Below are 24,009 nucleotides of genomic sequence, written 5' to 3' on the forward strand. Positions count from 1 at the left end.
GGATTATAACACTTTAAGAGGTGGTCGTTTTTCCTAATGGCACTTATAATTCCTTAGCATGTACATTTAACAAGATTAATGGGTTTTGCCTTTGCTGTAGCATACTAAATGTATAGAAACACATACAAATGAGTAATCCACTGTTTAGTATTCATGGATGGTTTTATTCAATCAAATTCTGTACAATGATAAACAGATGTCTGCCACAAGTAGTAAAAAACCCTCTCCCATGCAAAATAAATTAGAAGGTAATGCAGGGTGCATAAAAAATATACATAAACAGAAAACCTAACTCAAAATGTTTAAATGCTGTTTTATCTCTACAAACAAACACAAAATACCAGGATTTGCCAACAAACAGAAGAAAATAAAAATATACAATTAGGAAACATTCAAAAATATACAATGCCAAAAAAAGATTATATTGTCGTTGTCTGCAGGGTTAACCTGTGTGGAGAAAGATGAGTGGGATGGTTGTACAGCAGTCAGCAAACTGAAAATGATAAACTTTTAGTTTGATTCTGTTCTTACCTTGGTAGCCACTATTCCCAAAGAAGCCATTCAAATCATATTTGCCGTTCTTTGCTCCTGAAGACAAAGAAAAGAATTCAAACTGTTATGGAAAAGTTTTTAAATGACTTATGTAATATTACGTATACTGGTGATTACATTTTATTTCAGAGTTTGGCATGGTGAACTTAAAGGAACAGTTTGACATTTCTTTCTGAAAATTTAATGAGAAGATTGATACCACTTTTATACCAGCCTGTTAAATAAGAAGCTGAAAGGGCATAAAGAATAGAAACGAGAAAACCGCTATCCTGGCGTGTGAAACCACTTGTCAAGTTGGACCTCTCCAGGACTTGCCTTGTGGGTGAAAATGCAGTTTGAGATGCTGCTGAATGTGAATCTGACGTGGCAGCTGCTGTTGATCAAGCAGCTCATCAGGTTGCTCCGGCACCTCAGCCATGCCCTGCATTTCTGTAGCAGGTGCGGAGTCGAGGGCGAGGCCAGCAGTGCCTGCGGGGTCGGGCAGGTCCTCAACACCCGCTCCAGGCACCACATCAGGTGTGAAGGCCTCCACAGGCAGATAGGATGTGACAGCGGGGTAGGCCAGGGAGGGGCTGGGAGTAGGAGCTGCAGGAAATGCAACCACTAGGGAGGGAGCGAAAACTAAGATTTCAATGTTGTCTTTTTTGCCATTGCACCATGTATGCAATTAATTAATTTCCTAGTTTTACCTTCTGGCTGCACTTGTCCGTTTATATAGCCCATATTTTCTGAAAATGACAAACAGTTAAACATTACCTGAATGCAGTTGAGCCACAAGACACCACCATGCAGAAATACACACTATACAGTATATACTTACCGTATCTATCAATGGACATCCCTTCGCCTTCGACTGAAATTGCTGGTGTCGGTACCTCTCCCTTCACTAAGAGGTCAGGAGAAAATAAACATAAGATAAGAGATTGGGGTCTGCAGTATATCTGTGCTGCAAATCTCTCAAAAAGAAACCTCTTTCCCTAACGCACCATTAGATATTCCAGCTGAATCTGGCTCAAGAGGCAGGATCTCATATGGTAAACCAGCTGCATCTGTTTAAGGCACACAAAAAAAGAAATGAATGTACAATGTATTTGTACATTTCGAACCCAACTGCTCAGGTTAAAAGCAATAATGACAAAATACCATATTCTCCACCAGATCTGCCTTCAGATGCCGATTCAATGGGCTGCGACTGGTATGGTCCCTGGTTATCTGTTGAGAGATTGATGTGAAATCATTTAGTAAACATGTTTAAAATGAGTGGTATGAAAAGAACACATACAAGAATGAAGAGTACCATATTTCCCAAAAGATTGTGCTTCACTCCCAAAACCAAGAGCTTGTGGTGCATAGGGAACTTCACCGCCACCTTAGCAGTTTTCAACCACATTGAGACAACAAGTTAAACCAAAGAAATAAACAAACAAGCAACAATTAGAAGGTAGCTGTCATGTTTGCTGAATCTCACCGTATGTGCCTGTTAATTTTCCCCTCTGTCCAAGTCCAAGAGGTTCAGGCTGATATGGTGACCCAGGCAGACCTGGAAGAAAATATGAATGAAATCTTTATTTCGAATGATTAAAAGAAATATATATACACAAAATGTATAAACAAATAAAATGTATAACAAAAAAACAAAACTAAATTTCAACATAACAATCGACCCGTTCGAAAAGGGATAGGTAGAAGCCCTAGGCTTATCAGGTCCTACACCCAGGCTTTACCACATCTAAATCACAGTCAAACTAGATAAAGTACTACTCCAATTTATGTCCTACTACTCTAATGTATGTCCTACTACTATATGATTAAATTAAACAAAATAATTAATTTAATTAATAATGAAATGGCTTAAGTATGTCTGTCAAAAAGACTATCCTGCCTATGGTTTCATTGCTCTGACTGCAGTTTAGTTTTTTCATAATTCACATTTTCATAGATATCAAACAAAAGCCAGACACTATATCGTATTAAGTTGCTGTGAGCTGAAAATTTCCCACTTCCAAGCACACAGGAGAAGATAACACCATTTTGGAGCTGACCGGGCAAAGAGAGCAGTCTTCCTCCTTCTCACTCAGACTCACCCTGGGTCCGGTTGTTGAAGTGTGCTGCTAACTTATAACACTAATACCATTACCGGTGGCAAAATACCCCTGTGAATCAAATCCATACCTCAACATTAACCGTCAAGCCACTAAGCCTGTTTGGAAAATAACACCTTTGCTTAAGTGATGAAAAAGACAACACTAAAATGTAGTCCTCTCTATCTATTTCTCTCTCTCTCAACAACACACACACACACACATTTTTGAGCCGTCCCATTGTTGATTTACGAAAACTTTTGCTGAGTGGCTCTCATAACGGGCCGGATTGGGTGGCCCATGCAACACGGCCATCTGTCCATGAGCAAATGTCTGGGATTACTCCACATTTTAATTGTGATATTTTGTGAGTAAATTCTAAATCTGCAACGTTTTCTTACCATATTTGCCAGTAGATTTGGCTTCAGGGCTTAGTCCAGCTGGTTGAGCTTCATAAGGCATTCTTCCATAACCTGTAGACAAGATGGAGAAACAGAGGAAGAAGAGAAATAATACAAAAAAGGTTACGGGGTGAAGTGTGTGCCACAACTAATCACAACAAGAGATATCAAAAGGTAATTATTCACCATATTGGCCGGCTGTATTTCCATTACTGGCGAGACCGAGAAGCTGCCCACCATTTGGGAACCCACCATATCCTGATCAGAGATAGAGGAAAACCAGTAAGAAGTCTTTTCACAGTCAAGTGTAGATTGTGTTAATTTCATCAGCCTATACATTTCGGGAATGGCTTTTAAGTGAAGACAACAATAAGCCACAGCTGATGATCACACTGACCATACTGTGCGGCTAAACTAAAAAAGGTACTCATGGTACTGCACCTTATTTTGAAATATAACATACTGCTTGATAAATGACTCACCATATTTTCCAGATGATTTGCCATCACCAGCAGGCCCATAGGGGCTCCCACCATAACCTGGATAGAATAGAGACATAGTTGAGCATGGACTCATTAGACTGACCATGCATGCTTGTATTGATTCTTAGTGGGCTACAGTGACTTTGGTATAAACATTCAATCAAAACACATTACAAATGAATTAATTTGCAGTTTACATCAAGACGTACATGCAGTGTCCACATAAACAGACATACCATACTTTCCTGCACCATTAGTCCCTGTACTGAAGGGCTGTCCACCAAATTGCAACCCACCAATGCCTAAATCAGAGTGCAGTGAGTGGGCAGAGAAGAATGTTGGTTGGCACATGAATAATGAGATGTTTAAGAATTATATTAGAGTTCTTCACATCAAGGTGCTATAAACTCATACAGCCGTAAATAAAACTCCCTTTCCCTTCATGCTACATTATAGTGGAGTGATAGAGTACGACTAACAAGCACTCACCGTATTTCGTGTTTGATTTCTCTGCACCCATTCCCAGGGTCTGACTGCCAATAGGCACACCTATTCCTGTTAACGTTGGAGAAAGTTTTGGTTCTGGTTTGTTGGATTTTTTAAAAATGTTTCATAAGTTAATGTCATGCTGTACAGGCGTATGCTTTTTCCCACTGAGTTTTTTTTGTGTGTTAAAGGTCCCATTTCATGCTCATTTTGAGGTTCATATTTGTATTTAGGGTTCTTACTAAAACACGTCTACATGCTTGAATGTTCAAAAAACACTTTATTTTCCTCATACTGTCTGTCTAAATATAACTGTATTCACCCTCTGTCTGAAATGCTCCGTTTTAGCACCTGTCTCTTTAAGCCCCTCTCCTGAAAAAGCCCAGTCTGCTCTGATTGGCCAGCGTTTCTGGGTCTTCTGCATCTGCACTCTCGATGTCTGCACCGCATTGCCAGAGAATGACTGTTTCAGCATGATTCTTTCTACCTATATATTGTATAGTTGCGACATCACAACTGTACGAAGTCCTGACGGCTTGTTTAAAGGCAGCGTTTCTGAATACGGGCTGTATACATTTCTGTGGATTGAGAATTTTGCACATTTTTTTAACTATGTACAATATGACCTTTAATAAAGATTTGAAAGAAATCAAGTTATACATACCACCATACATGCTGCCCAATTTTCCATTTGGACCGAGGCCAGCGGACTGAGGCTCATACTGGCTCATTCCTGCATGAGTACACAGGAAATGTTTGTGCATCGGCTCTATTGACTATAACATCTCGAGGGGAATATGCTGCTAACATGCACATAGAATTCAGACCAATAATCAGATTACTCAAGTGAATGCAAATACACTGATAGACCTACATACTGGACCCGAGATATTGACATGGTATGGCAACAAACTGTATGAGATAGAAAGCTCATCAATTGATGCTTTAGATCACAGATCTTCAACAAGGGGTTCGCTAGGGGGTCCTCAGAGTCACTATAAATATGTCTGAAAATATACGCACACACACACTCTCACCACTACACGGGTACACATACAAGCCGTAGTTTGTCTGGAAAACCAAAGATTTGATGAAAATAAATGGAACCAATGGTTTTAACTGCAAATATGACTTGGACTTTCATTGATCAAAAAGGTAAAAAGTGTGTCAATTATTCTACCCGTGGAACAGCACCTCAGGGGCTTAAAGCTTGGGCTTAGCCTCTACACTTGTATTTATCTTTAACTGTATCCTCACTTGCCACCCATATCATACCTGATTTTCCATTAGCAGTGGGTACACCTTGGCCAAGACCTGGAAAAAAGAGAAATGTTTACTTTTGCTGTAATTCACACAAAATTAAATGAACTAAATTGCATATTATGGTACTTGCTTGCATAGTCAGGTTGTACACCAGTACTGTAGCCATCTCCATTTCCATACCCTGCGAAAAAGACATCATAAACTATCTTAGTGCTCTGTACTTACACAATTATTGCCGAGCTAAATGGCCTGCAATAACTACAGGGATGTATAATCTTCCAATTCATGGTGTTTTAAAATTGAATTATGGATTCAGCGCTTTAACAAAGTTAGTGTAAACATCCAAGCCTACCTGACTTGGACTTGCCTGCTTCACCCAGACCTGCATTTCCTGAGAAAAATTGCAGAATATAAGTAAACTGTACAGATTTCATTTTAGAACAATTCAAATACTGGTTTGGGGGGTGGGGAGGGGGGTACAAATTCAGCCTTAGTTCATAAAGCTTCTGTGGGCCTAACTTATCAGTTTACAAGCTAAATTTAAAGACAATGTTTAAAGCTTATTCTTTTAAAATGTACCTCCATATGAATTTCCATTTCCATATCCAGCTCCAAGGTACGCTCCTTGCCCGTAACCTGAGAGTATAAAGAACAATTATCAACACATAACACAGTCCACACTTTAAGTTATAATTATTCCTTTGCCCTATGAAGTTGAACTGCTTTATATAAAAAATTTTTTTTTAAAAAAACTCACCAGGTTGCTTAGGTTTCCCTGCATAAGGATATCCAAGGTTCGCTGTACACAAAACAAAAGAATTCACAAACATCTAAATTTCATTGGAAGTGACCATAAACCATAAAAAAATATCAATATTCACTGTATGTTTATTTTGACAGAAAATATTACCAGCTCCATATCCATTGCTGAGTCCAGGGACAGTGTAGCCTCCTGCTCCATAACCTTTGGATAAACAAAACTTTATTGAGACATAAGCCTACCTTCACCTTTATACCGTGGGGAAAAAAAAAGTACAGAGTACTACAAAGTACAGTAAATTAATCATTGCTAGATTCCTTAAAAATATATAAATTGTATTATTGATTTTACTGGATGAATTTAAAACCTTAGACTTTGCTCTCACAGCTGTTATTAGCACACTCCTTACCTGGTTTTTTGCCTTTGGTTTGGCCTCCATTTGAATACCCCTCTGCACTGGCACCGTGTCCTAAACAATGGCACAATTTCACTACTATAAGGCCTACAGTTATGATTAAATCTGTAGCAGGTTTCATTACCATCTGTAAAATGCTCCATTGTGAACATTTCATACACATGAATATTGAGAATGAAGAATAAAGTGGATTTACCGTTGGGTTTAGCACCGTATCCGTTTGGAACACCGGATCCTGCTCCATAACCTCAAAACAAATTAAAGAATTTAATCAATAAACTAGAACTGCAAGCAGTTCTGACGGGGCCCAAGCCACCCACGGCAGTCACCCCCGACGCTCCGGGGAGCGCGCGAAAGCGGAACCCGAAGCCGGGCGGCGGGGAGGTAAACGGCGGTAAATATCGAGAGGTGCGAGCCGCGACGTCTGCGGTACGTCGCCGTTGCAAACGTAGCGGTCAACAATTCAACTCCATGCATATACAGACTACCTTTAACAATGATATACGGATAGGATTGGAGATGAAAAGTTCAACTGACAAGTTACCGCGATCAGCTTCGTGGGAAATTAAGAATCAATGCCACCGCCATAACCAATCACACTATGACAGGCTCTTCACTTGCCACCAACTGCAATGTTTAATTGTAAATGAATATAGCCTACTGGCAATCTGGCACACGTGGGTGCTCAGTATTTTCATCGGCGCCTATGAATGGTGTTGATTTTGGATTGAAAAAGTGAGATAAAAGAGTTGAATTTGTCCACTGTGAAGGTTGTAGAAACTTTGTCAGGTGGGTTAAGAAGTTTGTTTATTGTAAAAAACCAAAGGAGCACGCAAAAGTAAAAACCAAAACCTAACGGTAAGAGGCAAACATCAGTAAATATTGAGAAGTGTGAGCTGCAAGGTCTGTGGTACATTTCCATTGTAAATATCCCATTAACATTGAGTAAAAGGGCCAAAACTCGTCTACGTTGATTATAGCGCCCCCTAATGGCCGATCTTCGCCAAATTTGGTAAAGAGCATCGTAGTAGAATGTTGAACAAAGATCTCAAGTTATTTGCTCATAATATTTAATTTGGCCGAGATATGATATATGTGTGTGGTAGCTAGCTAGGAAAATTTGTTTGGTTGTCAAATGCGCATACTTTAACGTAGCAAAATTTTGGTCACGTCTATCTGGAGATGCTACGTACCAGGTTTCGTGCTGATCCGTCGCACAGCCTAGGACGAGTTAGAAAAAGTTGGTTTTGCACATTGCGAAAAAAACTTTTGGGCGGAAATGGGCGTGGCCTATATCATGTGATTCAGCTTGATTCAAGGAACACGTGGATGTAAGGATTTCTAACGTGCGAGGTGTAATTTGGGACTTAAAAGCAAAAAAACATTATAGCGCCACCTAGTGGTCCACATGTGTAATTTTTGGTAGGTGTGGTCCATGACCCATTGTCTATCTACCCTGTAAATTTTAAGTTGTTCACGTTAGTGTAAGTAGTAAATTTAGACGTGGGTCCCATAGGCCACGCCCACTTTGACCACTCAGTACCCCACTCTAGGGTTGGCCTCAGGAGTATCCCTAGATGGTACCCATCAAATTTTGTAAAAATCAGATTAGTGGTTCATGAGATATGAACTTTTTGTACTTGTAGCGCCCCCTAGTGGCCAATTTTTGTAAAACGTGTGGGTGACCTTCAGAGGGTCATGGTAAACAAGAATCTAAAGTTCAGCGTTGATGGCATTTATTTTGGCCGAGATATGGCAAAGTTGGTGTTTTCATAGTTAGATACACAAATTAGTTTGTGCGTAATATGCGCAATTTTTATCCTATCAAAATTATTTTTATTAACTTTTTGTCCGGCCCATCTGGAGATGCTATCTGCCAAATTTCGTGCCGATCGGTCACACGGTCTAGGAGGAGTTCGAAAAAGTAGGTTCTTGATAAATCACGATTTTTCACGCATAAAAGTTTAGGCGGAAATGGGCGTGGCCTATATCACGTGATTCAGTTGGATCCAGGGAACGCGTGGATGTATGGTTTTTGAGTGTACGGTGTGGGAGTTATAGGGCCAAACACGTTTTTTCTGCTATAGCGCCACCTAGTGGTGGAAGTGGGTCTATTTTGCGCCTGAGGTCCTTGCGGAGTTCTGGACCATTCCTGAAAATGTCAACCCCCCACCATGTACGGTTTAGGCTGTAGTCGGAGTTTTAGGCGGAGAAGAATAATGACTATGATGATGAAGATTAATCGGTAGAAAAACAATAGGGTTCTACAGCCCTGCTGTACGAACGGCATAGCTTTGCTATTGCCCGTTCTTACAGACTCGGGCTTGGACCCCTAATAATATAAATAAAGTATTCTTCTATCTATGCAAGATACACCCTTTATGCCATGACCTGAGTCACTTTTGTACTAATACCTTTTGTGTTTGTGCCAGTGGATGCTCCAGAACCTGCATTATAACCTTAAATGACAAAACGTAGTTTTCATCATATGCTTCTGACTCTGTTATGTGCTACAGACAATCAGTGCGTTCATGTAAAGTTTCACCTCCCTGTAATATTTCATTGAATCAATTAAAAACTATCCAAATTCCTTTCAAATACATTGTGCATGCGGTAAAAGTAAAAATACACATTTCAGCATGCAAATGCTATTAGACCATTTGGGAATATAATACTCCCAGTTTACCAGGTCTTGGTATTTTCATCCATTGTCCATTTGGTAATCCTGATGGTCCACAGTCTAGAATACCAACAGGAACAAGTATTACTAGCACAATTCAAGATTTAAAAGTAAAACAGATATGTTGGCTACATACAACAGAGTCTACAACACTAACATCAGCATGCCAACATGCTCACAATGGCAATGCTACATGCTAATGTTTAGCAGGTATAATGTTTACCATGTTCACCAGTTTAGTTTTGTGAGTGTGTTAGTAGAATGCTCACAAATTGGCTAATTAGCACTCAACACAAAGTAAAGCTACTATTGGATACATTTAAATTGTGAGCTAATGATGGCGCTAAGGGACCACCAAAGTTGTTACACTTCATCCTGAGAGGGACATGAATGTCTGTGGGGGCAAGACTTCAGCTCTCAGATTATTGTTCAAAGAAAAAAAGAGAAATGTTTACCAGGTTTAGCTCCCTGTCCCTTGGAGATGGAAGCTCCTCCTCCGTTCTCTGAAAATCAGGAGGGACAAACTGATAGATCAGAGCTACGCAAAGTCTCTCTATAGTATTACAGTTGCATCAGTAAACAACCATGTTAAAAGCAAGCAGTGGGTTCAACTTAAGTCACCTCATGCATCATGAATGCACCAAATAAACTTCATAAAGGATTAAGATAACACATATCACAAGGACCAAACACAGTAACACACTTAACACATTTAGTCTCGAAAGGAACACTGGTTAATTCTCAACCTGCTCCACATGTTAAAGGAATAGTTTGACATTTTGAGAAATATGCTTATTTGTTGTCTTGCTGAGAGTTGATGAGCAGATAGATAAGATTGATACCACCCTCATGTCCGTAAAGTAAATATGACGCTACAGCCAGGAGACAGTTAGCTTAGCTTAGCATGAAGACTGGAAGTGGAGGGAAACAGCTAGTCTTGCTCTGTCCAAACGTAAAAAAAATCCATCTTCACGCACCACTAAAGCTCACTAACACTTATTATCGTCCTTATATCTGTTTAATCCGTACCCAAACTTTAAGTCTAAAAAGAACAAGTTGTGGTTTTACAGGCTAGGCTAACTGTTAGCCTAGCCTAGTTGTCCTCGTTTCCAGTCTTTGTACTAAGATAACCGTCTCCTAGCTCCAGCTTCATATTTAATGGACAGATTTGAGAGGGGTATAATCTTCTTATCAAACTCACGGCAAGAAAGCAAACTACCGTATTTTCCCAAAACGTCTCTTTAAATGTTACATGTTGATTATTTAAATATGACAACGCTGGGTGAGGTTTTAAACAAAAAAACATTAGAGATAAACACATCTGAACACAAACTATTGGTCATTTTCTGAGACAACTCTGAAGAGAGCACGCAACACAGAAACAAACACAATTTTAATTACACAGAAATTTGTAGAGCTATAACAATTATAATCATAGTCACTGGCTAGGATTCACTCAAGTTAACACTTGGGATTTATCGCTTTGTACATCATTATACCTGCAAAATAAAATAAAAATCACCTGAATGGGTCAATAATGTAGTGTGTAAATATTGATATTGAGAATGTTATAAGTATTAAAAGTCCCACTGAATCCTAGCCATTAAAACTGTGTAAGACCCTTAGAGTCATCTTAACGTCCACAATTCTGCAACAGACTTTTGGACAAAGTTACGACAAACACAGGATTCAGTCAACATTTACACATGGAATACAACGGCTAGTAAACACACCCAAATCAAGATTTGGTTTACCAGTTGCCCCAGTTTCTCCTGCAGGGAGACCTTTGACCCCGAGCCTGTCAGGTCCTGCTGCCTCTGGCTGACTTTTGATGTTTACTTCTTCTGGTGCGACCTCAGGCACACCCACAGCCAGTGTTTCTTCAGGGGTGATGCTCCCTGTACTTTTGGCTGCCACTGTTTCAGGAATAGCTTTAGTTTTCAGGGGTTTGGTGCTTTCAGGGGCAGCATCCCCTTCACTCGTGCTGTCTACCCCCAAAAGAGCATCTGCCTCTGCAACTTTTTGCTTAGGCACAACACTTCCAGTCACATAACCTGGAGGTCATACGTTTCATCAACTAACATCTACATATTATTTTGCTAAATGTTTGAAAATAATTACTGATAATGTCCCCATACAGTAGAATATGCACATCTGTAGAAAAACACTGTGTATACAGCTAATCTACTAATTCAAAAGCAACATTATAAAAACATAATTTTTCACTCAGCAGATTTTGGCGACATTACCACAAGCAACCAGAGTCAGATAATGTTTTCAAATGTTAAGTACACAATTATAATTCAATAGTAGCCTACAGTGACATTCTGCTATTTTATTTCAGTGTTAAATTATTACAACAGTGCAAAACATGCTGGACAAAGCCAGATACAGAGTATACTGATACTGTTAGTGCATATGAAAGGTGCATGTATGTTGTTGCAAAAGTCCCTGAGAAACAAACCCACTATTATCAAATGCTTTTTTTTTTTATCTTTTATCTCACAAACAAATTCCCTCTGCTCATAATTTGACGGTAATAAGCAAAAACTTCAAATACATGTCTTTATTAGATGGCCACTCAGTTTGCCATGGCTGGTTTTGACCAGGTCCTTTTCTTACAGCTTCAGAAATGAAATTAGAAAATGTTTTTTTTTTTAATGTTTTTGTGCTGCTTGTCATTTTGAGAAATTATTTGTTGGGGGTCTGGTAACCTGTGACTGTATTTTATTTCAGTGTTAAATTATTACAACAGTGCAAAACATGCTGGACAAAGCCAGATACAGAGTATACTGATACTCAGTTAGTGCATATGAAAGGTGCATGTATGTTGTTGCAAAAACCCTGAGAAACAAACCCACTATTATCAGATGCTTTTTTTGATCTTTTCACTACGACTTAAAACAAATAATTAAACTAAAACTTAAGGACTGTGAAAACTATATAAATCCATTGAGGAGTGTAGACTTCTACCATATAACTTCACATAAAACTCAGTTGATGAGTGGCAGTTTTGTTATAATAAGTTGGAAAAATATAACTATATTGAATTGCTTTTTTTTATTACTGTGAAGATCAGGCCAAATTAATTAATGGTTTCACAGGCAACAACAATTTTGCATTTACTATTTCTCATTTTTACCATTAAAATTAGTAAAAATAACTCAAAGAGATCATTTGTTTAATATAAAATAAGTAACAGAGCAGATCATCGTTTTGTGCCTCTTTAGGGGGACAATCAACTTAATTAATGTCAATCCAAACATTTTTTAATTATTTGATTTTAAAACATATTTGAAAAATACTTCTAGTAACCATTGAAGTATTGTTTCCTGCCACAAAAGCCCTGTAAAGAATTAGATTTAGGGTACTTACCTTGAGGGAGGACTGCTGCTGGCTCTAGTGCTGGGCTAGTCTGGGGAACCACTGGTGCAGGTCCAGATGCCTTCCAACCCTTCCCCTGTGGGCCCATGGATGCTGGTTCAGCTGTGGGTTCAGGTGCAGGCTTTGGGCCTTTGCCTTGAGGAATCGCTGGTGCTGGTTGTGGTGTAGCCTGAAGGATAAGTGGTGTCTGTTTGTAGCTTTTTCCTTGTGGCACAGGTGAAGGCAGCTTTTGATATTTCCTTTGTGTCACCATAACAAGGATACCACTCGTCGGCTCGGGGGCAACAGGTGCTGCACCTTGAGTTATTGCTTGTGGAGGTGCAACAACCTCTGGTATTGCACTCGGCTGCCCAGGAGAGAGAACTCCCCCTTTTAGGCCCTTTTCATTGGAACCACCTGCACCCAATGTACCCTTCCCATTTGGCATCATGCCATAGCCTAAAAACCAAACAGAGATATGTTGTCAAAAAACTAATTTAAATGGAAAAGATGGAACAATTATTTAGTGAAATGTCTACAGTGAAACTTAAAACTCAACTATACAGCAAAAGTGAAACGTAATGTACGACACAAAACACATGCATGTATAGGAGCATTTACCAGTATTGGCTGCTTTAGCCAACTGTCCGTTAGGTACACCAGCAGGACCACCATAGCCTGTGGAACACAACATTTTAATAAAAAAATTCCTGAATCAAATAAGCACTGCACACATTGTGAACACAAGACTTGCAGATCAATGCCAAAAGAAAAACTGAGTCAAAATGATGCTCAAAGTGTATATGCATCTTTTGTTTTAATAACGTCATTGTTCCCTTTCTTTCCCTTCACTAGTGGGATGACACAGCGGAGGTTCAGTTTGGATATCACAAACATTGCATGTGTTATGTATATTATGCAGAATATTTACCAGTGCCGAGTGCTCCAACTCCTTTGGTAGTTTGTAGTTTTGAGCCTCCGCTTGGCCCTCCGTATCCTGCAAACGAGATTCAAGTAGATTCACTTTGACAAATTACATTCAGTCTATTAATAAACAGAATAAATTTGACATTTTATAGCTGGAACTCACCATTGGGTTTACCTCCATATCCACCTAGTGCAACACCATTCTTAACTCCATGACCTTGAGAAAAAAATATGACAAGTAAGTAAGTAATGCTAGTAATTATGGAAGGCCTAAAATACCTAGTTTAAAGCAAATCAAACAAAGAAAGAAGGTGAAATACAACATATACCTGTTTATGTATGCATTTACTGTGTCATAATCAAATGAAAAACAGATTAAAAAGGAGAACAATTTAGCCTTTAGCCTAGGTGTATAATATGTCAGTGTTGTCCAGCAGAGGGCAGCATATACCCTGCTAATACTAAATGCAAAGAACATGGAGTCCATTCATTTGCATGGAGGTGGTGCAGAGGACAATCAACTGTCTAATCACAGCTTGGAGGCAGAACCAGTTTTTAAAGATGAAAAGCTAAATAATTGTCCTTTTAACATACATTATTTTTCCAAATTTAATTATGAATTATTTAATAGTAGTAAACTACACATTACTGTAAATAGGTTGCGTATTTTAACAGGTTCTCACCAACATAACATTACATAAATATATCATCCCAATGAAAAAGAAGGACATTCTTTTACATAAAGAACATCTATAAAATGATTAGTTACCATTGGGTTTAGCTCCATATCCCTTGGGAGCATCTCCATTTCCATAACCTATGATAAAAACAAATTATTACAAAACCATCCATATAATATATAAGCTTGTCCTTGTTTTTGTTTTTTTGAGTCACGTGTACCTGGTTGGGGTCTCAGTGCATCTCCTCTGGTGGCTCCATATCCTGTAACACATTCATGAAAGCAAATTACTTTATATTCTGCCATCAAAATAAAACTGTATTTTGAATCATAAACAGATATGAAAAAGAAGTGACAGTCCTTACCGTTGGGTTTGGCACCATACCTATTTGGAATGTTGCCATAACCTAAAAAAAATAAAATTGGAGTTATGCTGACAACTTTGTCTGTGCTTCACACAAAGAGATCCACAGATTCTCTCATTTGAACTAGTTATTTATTGTTTCTGAAAATTACGTTATTGCTTTGAATTACCTAAAAATTATATAAGATATGTAACAACTTGGTGCAAGAGATGGATAATGGTTTAAATATCTTTAAAAATAACAATAAAAAAAAACAATAGTGTCCATACCTCAAGGAAGGCAATACTGTACTTAGATCAAAAATAATCCCATATACAGTATGTAATTGACCCCACATTTACCTGGTTTTGCTGGCTTGGTAGCTCCACCACTGGGGTATCCATAACCTCAATAGATTCACAAACAGCAAGAATAATTAACCTCATACTAATAATACTAATAATAATAATACTAATAATAATAATAATAATAATAATAATAATAATAATTAAAATGTCTTGCATGTTGACTTACCATTTGGCACAGCTCCATTCCCATTAGGGGCTCTGGCTCCAGCATAACCTTAACATTTTACAACACAATTTTAGATTGTTTTAATATTAGAGGCTTTTCAAACGTTTTAGTGGACATGATATATTGTATTGGATATTAGCTCAAGGTTTACCATTGGGTCTTGCAGCTTGTCCATTGGGCACACCAGCTGCAGCACCATAGCCTGCAATTTTAGAAAAGGGTTCAGAGCATGAACATGTTATCCAAAAATACATGAAAATAATCACATTTGAAGATGTATAATTGTTATTTGACAGTAGGGATATTTCTACCTGGCTTTGGCCCCTTCATTCCTCCATTTCCATACCGAGGTCTCAGACCCAAACCAGCATTGCCATAAGCGCCATTGTAGCCTATAAATACATTAGACACATATATATTAATAAATCATTTATGTTTAATTTATCATCCCATGAGTGATGTCAATACGGACTGACTTGTGTATGACCCACCTCCCATGGGTTGACCTCCATAACCATTATAACCATTACCGCCATATGCTGGAAGAAGAAATAAAGACATTGTTACATGTGTATTAAGTGGTGACCTCAGCACTGTGTCATGGCCTTCACTCACCTTGGTTCCTGGCAAGCTGAGGTACTCCCACACCTCTGGAGGCTCCCATCCCCATGCCTGGACCTTAAATCACAGAAAGAAACATGTATCAAAGGGGATATTACCATTACCTGGAAAACCAAGCGTCAGTAGCTGAGTTACCTGCCCCATAAAGTGGTCGTCCATATCCTTTAATAGGTTTACTTCCAGCTCCCCCCTGTCCTGTTAAATACAGAGACATGCTTAAGTTGTATAGGCCTGAACAAACTGATGAACATGTTTTGTGTCTGGAAAAAAAACAAAAACTACCACGCTGCCCATTTTAACGTAACCTCTTTCTTACCATTTGGTCTTGCCCCGTTGCCATTGGATGGGCCTGCTGCAGCTCCTTGACCTAAAGAACAATTATTATATTTAAAGATGTAATACTATTACATGTTTCAACTTAAATATGTGTTTTAAAGTTCCGTTTTTGCAGGCATTACCATTGGTTTTAGCCCCATTTCCATTAGGTACACCAAATCCAGCACCATAGCCTGGCAAAAAGAGAATATTAATTAATCTACATACAGCACAGTATAGGAACTCACTGCAACATGTCGCTCACACTACAGTTCAAGACCAAAAACCATTTCACATTTAAGTTAGGTTTAAAAAAAATGTGTATGGTGCAGAAAGAGCCATATAATGGCAATGATGCTTTCTTACATGTGTTCAAACTTTTAAATTGAAATCCTTTCAGATTTAGGTGTGGCTTTGGATACTATTCACTGTCTAATTTTAATCAAGTGCCCCAAGCACATCACTGTCTGTGCACCAACATTAAGTTGATTTAACTGACAGAATTCTTTCAAATTCTCTTTTAACTCTACGATGAATCTGACACCCACCCTTCCCACACCACTCTTAATGTATGTATGCGCGTGTGCTTTCATTGTACCATTAACAACCAAGCAATATAACAATGCTGTAGGAGCTACCCTACCGTTGCCTTTTGTTCCATGTCCATTGTGTGCAGCATCTGCAGCTCCATTACCTACAAATAGACAACACAAACAAATTCCCTCTACTCATAATTTGACGGTAATAAGCAAAAACTTCAAATACATGTCTTTATTAGATGGCCACTCAGTTTGCCATGACTGGTTTTGACCAGGACCTTTTCTTACAGCTTCAGAAATGAAATTAGAAAATGTTTTTTTTTTTTTTTTTTTTTTTAATGTTTTTGTGCTGCTTGTCATTTTGAGAAATTATTTGTTGGGGGTCTGGTAACCTGTGATGAACATGCAATTACTTTTTTATATTTTGGCAAACCAAGCACTTGCAGGCCTGTACTGGTCTGGTAGAGTTTATCTAATGTAAAATCATCATATTTCATTTGAAGCAGATAAATAAAAAAAAAAGATAAATTGTTTTCCATGAAATAACGTTATCATTTGTTACTGATAATTATCAATGGCCACACACTATTGGGTTGAGCTCCATTCCCACCTAGAACACCAGCTGTAGTACCATAACCTAAAAGCCAGTAAGAGAAACCAACACTAAGAGACTCACTTGAAATGTTGCACTAACTTTAAAATGACCTCAAACGGAACAAACATTTCCAGCATTAATGTACAGCAATGTGAATGCAGCAGACAGTCTGTCGTCATAAAATGATTGAAGCTGTGGACTTACCATTCAAATGGCCCTTGTTTCCGTTTGGTGCTCCATAACCTGGAGATAAAAGAGACTGAGTTTAAATGCATCTCAGCATCTGCTACATGCATCTCAGCATCTGCTACATGCTTTCTCAAATGACCATTTTTAGCACCCCATATTCTTGTGACCCCAGCAATTAGAGCTGTCAAGTAGTTACAGTTTATCCATTTGAGTGTGGCATACTTTTAAACTATTTCCAACAAACAGAATTTAACACACCATCACATCGAAAATACTAGAGCTGCAGAGGTTAATCGATTACTTGTCAACTTAATCTACAACTATTTTGATAATCGATTCATCAGTTTGTCATTTTTTATGAAAAAATAAAAAATTCTCTGATTCCAGCTTCTTTGTGAATACTTTCTAGTTTCATTACTGGCTATGACAGTAAACTGAATATCTTAAGAGTTGTGGACAAAACAAGACATTTGAGGACATCATCTTGGGCTTTGGAAAACACTGACTGACATTTTGACCAAACAACTAAATCGAGAAAATAATCGACAGATTTATTCACTATGAAAATAATCGTTAGTTGCAGCCCTAGGAAATACCATTGCCTTTAGTTCCTTGTCCGCCGTATCCGCCAGCTTGTGCACCGTACCCTGCCACAAAGAAAATTTTAACTGAACAGCGTTGTTGCTCAGAGAGAGAGAGAGAGAGAGAGAGAGAGAGAGAGAGAGAGAGAGAGAGAGAGAGAGAGAGTGAGAGAGAGAGAGAGAGAGAGAGAGAGAGAGAGAGAGAGAGAGAGAGAGAGAGAGAGAGAGAGAGAGAGAGAGAGAGAGAGAGAGGAGAAAGCGAGCGAGCGAGGAGAAAGCGAGAGAGCGAGAGCGAGAGACAAAGAGAAAATGTGTTTCATACCATTGCCTTTCATTTGTTGTCCATTGGTTGGGCCGGCTTGAACGCCATATCCTGCAACAAAGATCACAGTGCAACTATAGTTAATTCAGCACGTTAAATTAGAATTATTTGTAAACGAGATGCAAACTGGCGGAGAAAAGCATGTAACATCTACCATTAGATTTTGCACCATTTCCATTGGGTAAAACTGCTGGATTTCCTCCTAGATTAAAAAATACATATAGATTGTGGGAAAAGTTAGTGGAAAACAGTGGATCTTAAAGTACTTTTTTGGAAAGTTAAAACACTGAGTAAAATGTGCTGCAGTACAGGGATTAGAAAAACAACTTTTAACATCCACTTTTTAAGCCTATGGGTTGAGTTTGTTGGTTTAGTGGTACAACAGAAGCTGAAAATCTGCATTCACTGCCAAATCTTCCATTTCTGTGAAAGCTGAGGCCCACATTGGATTACCACCTTGTCCATTGGTTACACCAGCTGTTGCTCCATAGCCTTAAAAACAAGATGGAAAAACATTACCAAAAGATCTAAAGTTTTTACAGAGTATTAAGTGATAGTATTTCGCTAAAATAGAATGAACACAGGTACATGGCTGAACTTACCTTTTGTCCCTCCTCCATTGGTCCCACCAGCAGCTGCGCCATAGCCTTAAATAGAAGAGATGTATGGTGAGACAAAGTTAGAATAAGCTCTAAATATGTGCTTGATGGTGTGGAAACACATTTACCATTATATTTAGCTTCATTTGCACTTGGAATATCTACTGCTGGCCTATTGCTTGAGTGTAACATTGGAAAGATGTCTTTGTAAAATCAGATCAATCTGTCATACAGATGTATGTAACATTATGTAATCACTAACCTAAGCCTTTTGTTGGGTAAGTGAGTGAGTGAGTGTCCAAATTGAGAATATGTGTCTTATACCATTGCCTTTCATTTGTTGTCCATTGGTTGGGCCGGCTTGAACGCCATATCCTGCAACAAAGATCACAGTGCGACTATATTGTAGCAAAAATCATTAAGTTAAATTAGAATGATTTGAAAACAAGATGCAAACTGGCGGAGAGAAGCATGTAACATCTACCATTAGATTTTGCACCATTTCCACTGGGTAAAACTGCTGGATTTCCTCCTAGATTACAAAACAATGCATATAGATTGTGGGAAAAGTTAGTGGAAAACAGTGAATCGGAGTTTGAACAGTAAAATGTGCTGCAGTACAGGGATTAGAAAAACAACTTTTAAAGAGCCCCTATTACTTTTTTGGATTTTTCCCATCTTAGTGTGTAATAGTGTTTTGTGTATGTAATAGATGTATATGTACAAAAAAAACATTATTTCACTCCAAATGGAGCTTTCTCTCCCACAGACAGCACTTTATCTCAATTGCCTGAAACGCCTCACCCACATTCCTGTTTGAAATTCATCAATTAGTGATGTCACTGATTGAGAATGCCAACCCATTTTTTTTCATATGTGCTTCCCCCTAGGTGCTGCCTGAGCAAGTATAGCCCGCCCAGTAGCTTGTTTGAATTTGGCTGACCAATCACAACAGAGTGGGACAGCTGACCAATTAGAGCAGACCGGGCTGTTTCAGGCAGAGGAGCTGCAGCAATGGGCAGTATGAGAAACATATGTTTTTTGAACATCAAAGCACGTAAACCTATTCTTGTAGACCCAGAGAGTACAAATAGGATGCTGAAAATGAGTATAAGAGGGGCTCTTTAACATCCACTTAAGCCTATGGGTTGAGTTTGTTGGTTTAGTGGTACAACAGAAGCTGAAAATCTGCATTCACTGCTAAATCTTCCATTTCTTTAAAAGCTGAGTCCCACATTGGATTACCACCTTGTCCATTGGTTACACCAGCTGTTGCTCCATAGCCTTAAAAACAAGATGGAAAAACATTACCAAAAGATCTAAAGTTTTTACAGAGTGAAAAGTGATAGTATTTTGCTAAAATAGAATGAACACAGGTACATGGCTGTTCCCACTTCATCTCTCTCTCCATAACCACACCTCTGTCACAGCCACAGTCACTCAAGGCGTTCCCCAAGGCTCCGTATTCGGCCCCCTCCTCTTCATCATCTACATCCTCCCTCTTGGTCAGATACTCCGCCACTTCAACCTGGACTTCCACTGCTATGCCGATGACACCCAGATCTACCTCAGCACCAAATCCCCCCACAATCCTCCCCTCTCCCACATCAACTCCTGTCCGTCAGCTATTAAAACCTGGATGCAACACAACTTCGTCAAACTCAACAGTGACAAAACAGAATTCCTCCTCATAGGCTCCACCTCAGCTGGCCTGGAAGACAGAGCCTTCTCCAGAGCAGCTCCCAGGTTCTGGAACTCCCATCCCCAAGAGATCCACACCTCTGAGTCCCTCTCCATCTTCCTGTCCCGCCTCAAGACCCATCTCTTCACCTCTGCCTATCCGTAGCCCCCCGCCCCTTTTCATCTGTGCCTGAATCTTGTTTTGTTTTGGTAATCTACCTCCCCTGTAAAGCGACTTTGAGTCTTTGAAAAGCGCTATATAAATTCAATTTATTATTATTATGGCTGAACTTACCTTTTGTCCCTCCTCCATTGGTCCCACCAGCAGCTGCGCCATAGCCTTAAATAGTATGGTGAGACAAAGTTAGAATAAGCTCTAAATATGTGCTTGATGGTGTGGAAACACATTTACCATTATATTTAGCTTCATTTGCACTTGGAATATCTACTGCTGGCCTATTGCTTGAGTTTAACATTGGAAAGATGTCTTTGTAAAATCAGATCAATCTGTCATGCAGATGTATGTAACATTATGTAATCACTAACCTAAGCCTTTTGTTGGGTTAGTGAGTGAGTGTCCAAATTGAGAATATGTGTCTTATACCATTGCCTTTCATTTGTTGTCCATTGGTTGGGCCGGCTTGAACGCCATATCCTGCAACAAAGATCACAGTGCGACTATATTGTAGCAAAAATCATTAAGTTAAATTAGAATGATTTGAAAACAAGATGCAAACTGGCGGAGAGAAGCATGTAACATCTACCATTAGATTTTGCACCATTTCTAAAATGTCTTTGTAAAATCAGATCAATCTGTCATGCAGATTTATGTAACATCACTAACCTAAGCCTTTTGTTGGGTATCCGCCGTATCCATTTTGTGCACCCAATGCCTGACCCACACCTTAAAAAAAAATAATAATATATTGAGATATAGATATATATATATAAATAAAACATTTTCAGGGACATAAGAATTAATGGCTGGACAAATCTGCTGTTAATTTACCTTTTGATGGCATCAGCATTCGTCTGCCACCATTCGGAGGTTTCTTTCCTAGAAAAAAACATGACATGACAGATGAGAACAAAAGCTTCAGCTTGTCTGAAAAATCCCACAAACACAATCATTTTCATGTTTAATGAAGACAAACTGTACAGAGTGTTTTGAATGTACCATTATGTTGTGGCCCCTGTCCATTGGATACTCCAGATGCAGTACCATAACCTTAAACAAAGCACACTCAATATGTTAAACTACTGTAACGTTACTATTACATAACAGGAAGAAAAAACATTTAGCTTTGCAACATCCATTGGGTGTATCAATCCTTATTACACAGGGCAGGAATTAAGCCTGATTATTAGCAACAAATACTTTCATACAAAGGGGACAAAGCAAAAAAGGAGATGAAAAGGCTTGATACTCAATTTGTCCAGGGACTTTAACTGAATTATAAGAGGTGGTCAAAAATTTTATGTTTTTTTTTTTTTTCCATCACAGACGTATATTTTATCACTATTTTATTGTATGGGGCAAAAATATTAAGGTGCAGCCACAGAAATGCCACCTGCATGTACCCGGTTCATTGGTTCAGTGACATTAATAACTTTTATTTAGAAGGTCTTTATTCGTCGATTAGCAAAGATTATATTCAACATGAGGTTGGAAATTTTGCAATTTAAAACTCCATATCTAATGTGTGCAGTGATGGCTATAGTAAAAAAAAAAAATCTTTCTGCTTTGCCTTTCTTCCCCAAAATTATTGATATTAAACATATTGTATCAATGCAGAGATATATTTGAGATATTGGGGGGAGGGTGTTGCATTTTGTTTCCCAATTCAAGAGAAGAGTTCATAGAAAATAGTAATAGTGCTCTGAAGGGCCCTGTGGTTTTAAAAAGTGAAAAAAAGGTTCCCCACCCCATTCACTTTCATACAGTCCCTAAATTAGAATTACACACTCAGCTTATAAAAAAATAAATCCAGTCTCTGGTTGAGTCAGTAGTGATCAACATTTTTGGGAAGTAGCAAGCCTTGACTCTACAGATGTCAATGGAGTGACTGTGTACAAGCAGTAAAACCATTATTTCCCTTCTCACAGAGGGATGTTAGATTTAGACTGCTGCTGCCACCGAAGTCAAGCTGCCTTTGATTTCACAAACTGAGGCCGGCGGTAAAGAGAAAAGAATATATAGTTGCTTCGCATCATCACAAGAAAAGTTGGTAGCGGGCTGAGCACACGTCAGAGCTATACAGCGAGTGCTGCTAAGGTTTTAGTTTAACATGATCGTTTGAAATTTGACAGGCAAACCCGAGCACCTGAAAGACATTTGTCTCATCTCTTTTCTAACTCTTCAGGACTCAGCAGGTTGTACCCTTTCCCTGCACAAGATTGGAGCGTGCATTTTAACATAGCTTGGGAAGAAAACAAACATCCTTTGACAGTAGTGTAATCATTTCTCTGGCTATGATCATTTCTGCTTAAATCATTCATAGCATCTTTAAATTCTGGCCCTCAAGGATCACAAACCGATCAAAAAGTAATATGGCAAAAGTCATCATTAAAAGAGGGATCTAGTACAGAAATGGTGCACATAGTACACAATTGATTTGGATGTTGCAGTTAAATACAGTGGAAACAGCCTTAGGTAAGATGGAACTCCATTTATCCCGGGGGAAATTGTTTAAATAAACTTAGACTTAACAGTATTGCAGTTGGTAAATTAAGGAGTGTCTCACTAAAATACTGTCATTAAATTAACTGCAGTGACAGATTCTAGTTGTAAGAGGAAAACATTAAGTTAAAGCAATGTCAGGAATATTGGTTGATTTTCTGACATAAAATGACAAAAAAACCTTTTTAGAAAGTTTTTCATGAAAAGCAGCAAGAAGGGAAATCATGTCAAACAGGTCAGGGGCTACCTGTAATGGCCGATGTGCAGAAGCAGAGGGCAGTTTATCAGTGCCACCTAACAAACATCATCATCCTTTGCCATATGTCAGCTCATAACTCAAAAGCGTGTGTTTCACCTTCTCTCTACAACCGAGCACAGACATATACTGACCACAGTGCTCTACAGAACATATACAGTAGGACGCACATTTCTTCCCCGAAACAAACTTTGCAGCTGTATTTCTTCTGGAAACATTCCAATAATGGTGAATGGAAGGTTTATTTGACTTAATTATCCAATCAACGTACTAACCTTTCTCATTCACACAAGGCAGTTACTGCATACTTAATTGATGACACTGATTCATGGCCTCAGTCATAAAGGCAGATTTAGTTAATTTACAAAATACATCCCACGCAAATGACTGTAAATCTAATATAAAACATCAAGAAGAGAATATGGTTATCACATTATGTTAGATATGACCCCACCTCTGCACCTCACTCACCCAGTGTGTGCGCTGTCTGCACCAGCCAAAGGATCACCGCACTCTGAAGAAGTAGTCGTCCCAGCATAGTGGACCTGAAGGGGAAAAAGCCCAAAATGTTTAAGACCCAGCAGGAGAATGAGGAGAGCAAAGCAGATTATCTGGAGTGGATAATGTACCCCGATTGTGAGGGTCTGATATACACTCTGGTTTGA

At 38.8% G+C, this 24,009-nt stretch overlaps 1 protein-coding gene across 1 annotated transcript; it reads right to left on the reverse strand.

Annotated features, from left to right (window-relative positions):
• Positions 1–143: 143 nt before the first annotated feature.
• On the reverse strand, positions 144–24,009 carry cmn (calymmin). Its single transcript, XM_035997802.1, has 59 exons — positions 23,974–24,009; positions 23,816–23,889; positions 21,586–21,636; positions 21,418–21,465; positions 21,253–21,312; positions 20,704–20,748; positions 19,977–20,012; positions 19,213–19,260; positions 19,053–19,103; positions 18,732–18,776; positions 18,586–18,621; positions 18,284–18,331; positions 18,130–18,180; positions 17,823–17,873; positions 17,242–17,280; positions 17,029–17,079; positions 16,547–16,597; positions 16,047–16,097; positions 15,905–15,955; positions 15,724–15,783; positions 15,583–15,645; positions 15,459–15,506; positions 15,279–15,359; positions 15,119–15,169; positions 14,968–15,015; positions 14,455–14,496; positions 14,311–14,352; positions 14,180–14,227; positions 13,574–13,627; positions 13,415–13,480; positions 13,105–13,161; positions 12,496–12,942; positions 10,875–11,036; positions 9,576–9,623; positions 9,127–9,180; positions 8,855–8,899; positions 6,637–6,687; positions 6,435–6,494; positions 6,176–6,229; positions 6,023–6,064; positions 5,845–5,901; positions 5,618–5,656; positions 5,396–5,446; positions 5,278–5,316; positions 4,667–4,735; positions 4,006–4,071; positions 3,753–3,818; positions 3,517–3,573; positions 3,221–3,292; positions 3,035–3,106; positions 2,021–2,092; positions 1,850–1,921; positions 1,696–1,764; positions 1,539–1,601; positions 1,373–1,438; positions 1,242–1,280; positions 868–1,155; positions 532–588; positions 144–447 (listed from the first exon to the last, which is right to left on the reverse strand). The coding sequence occupies exons 2-59, from the start codon at positions 23,880–23,882 to the stop codon at positions 443–445; spliced, it is 3,822 nt and encodes a 1,273-aa protein (XP_035853695.1). The 5' UTR covers positions 23,883–23,889; positions 23,974–24,009; the 3' UTR covers positions 144–442.

This window comes from Sander lucioperca, chromosome 22, assembly GCF_008315115.2.
Source record: "Sander lucioperca isolate FBNREF2018 chromosome 22, SLUC_FBN_1.2, whole genome shotgun sequence".
Classification (NCBI taxonomy): domain Eukaryota; kingdom Metazoa; phylum Chordata; class Actinopteri; order Perciformes; family Percidae; genus Sander; species Sander lucioperca.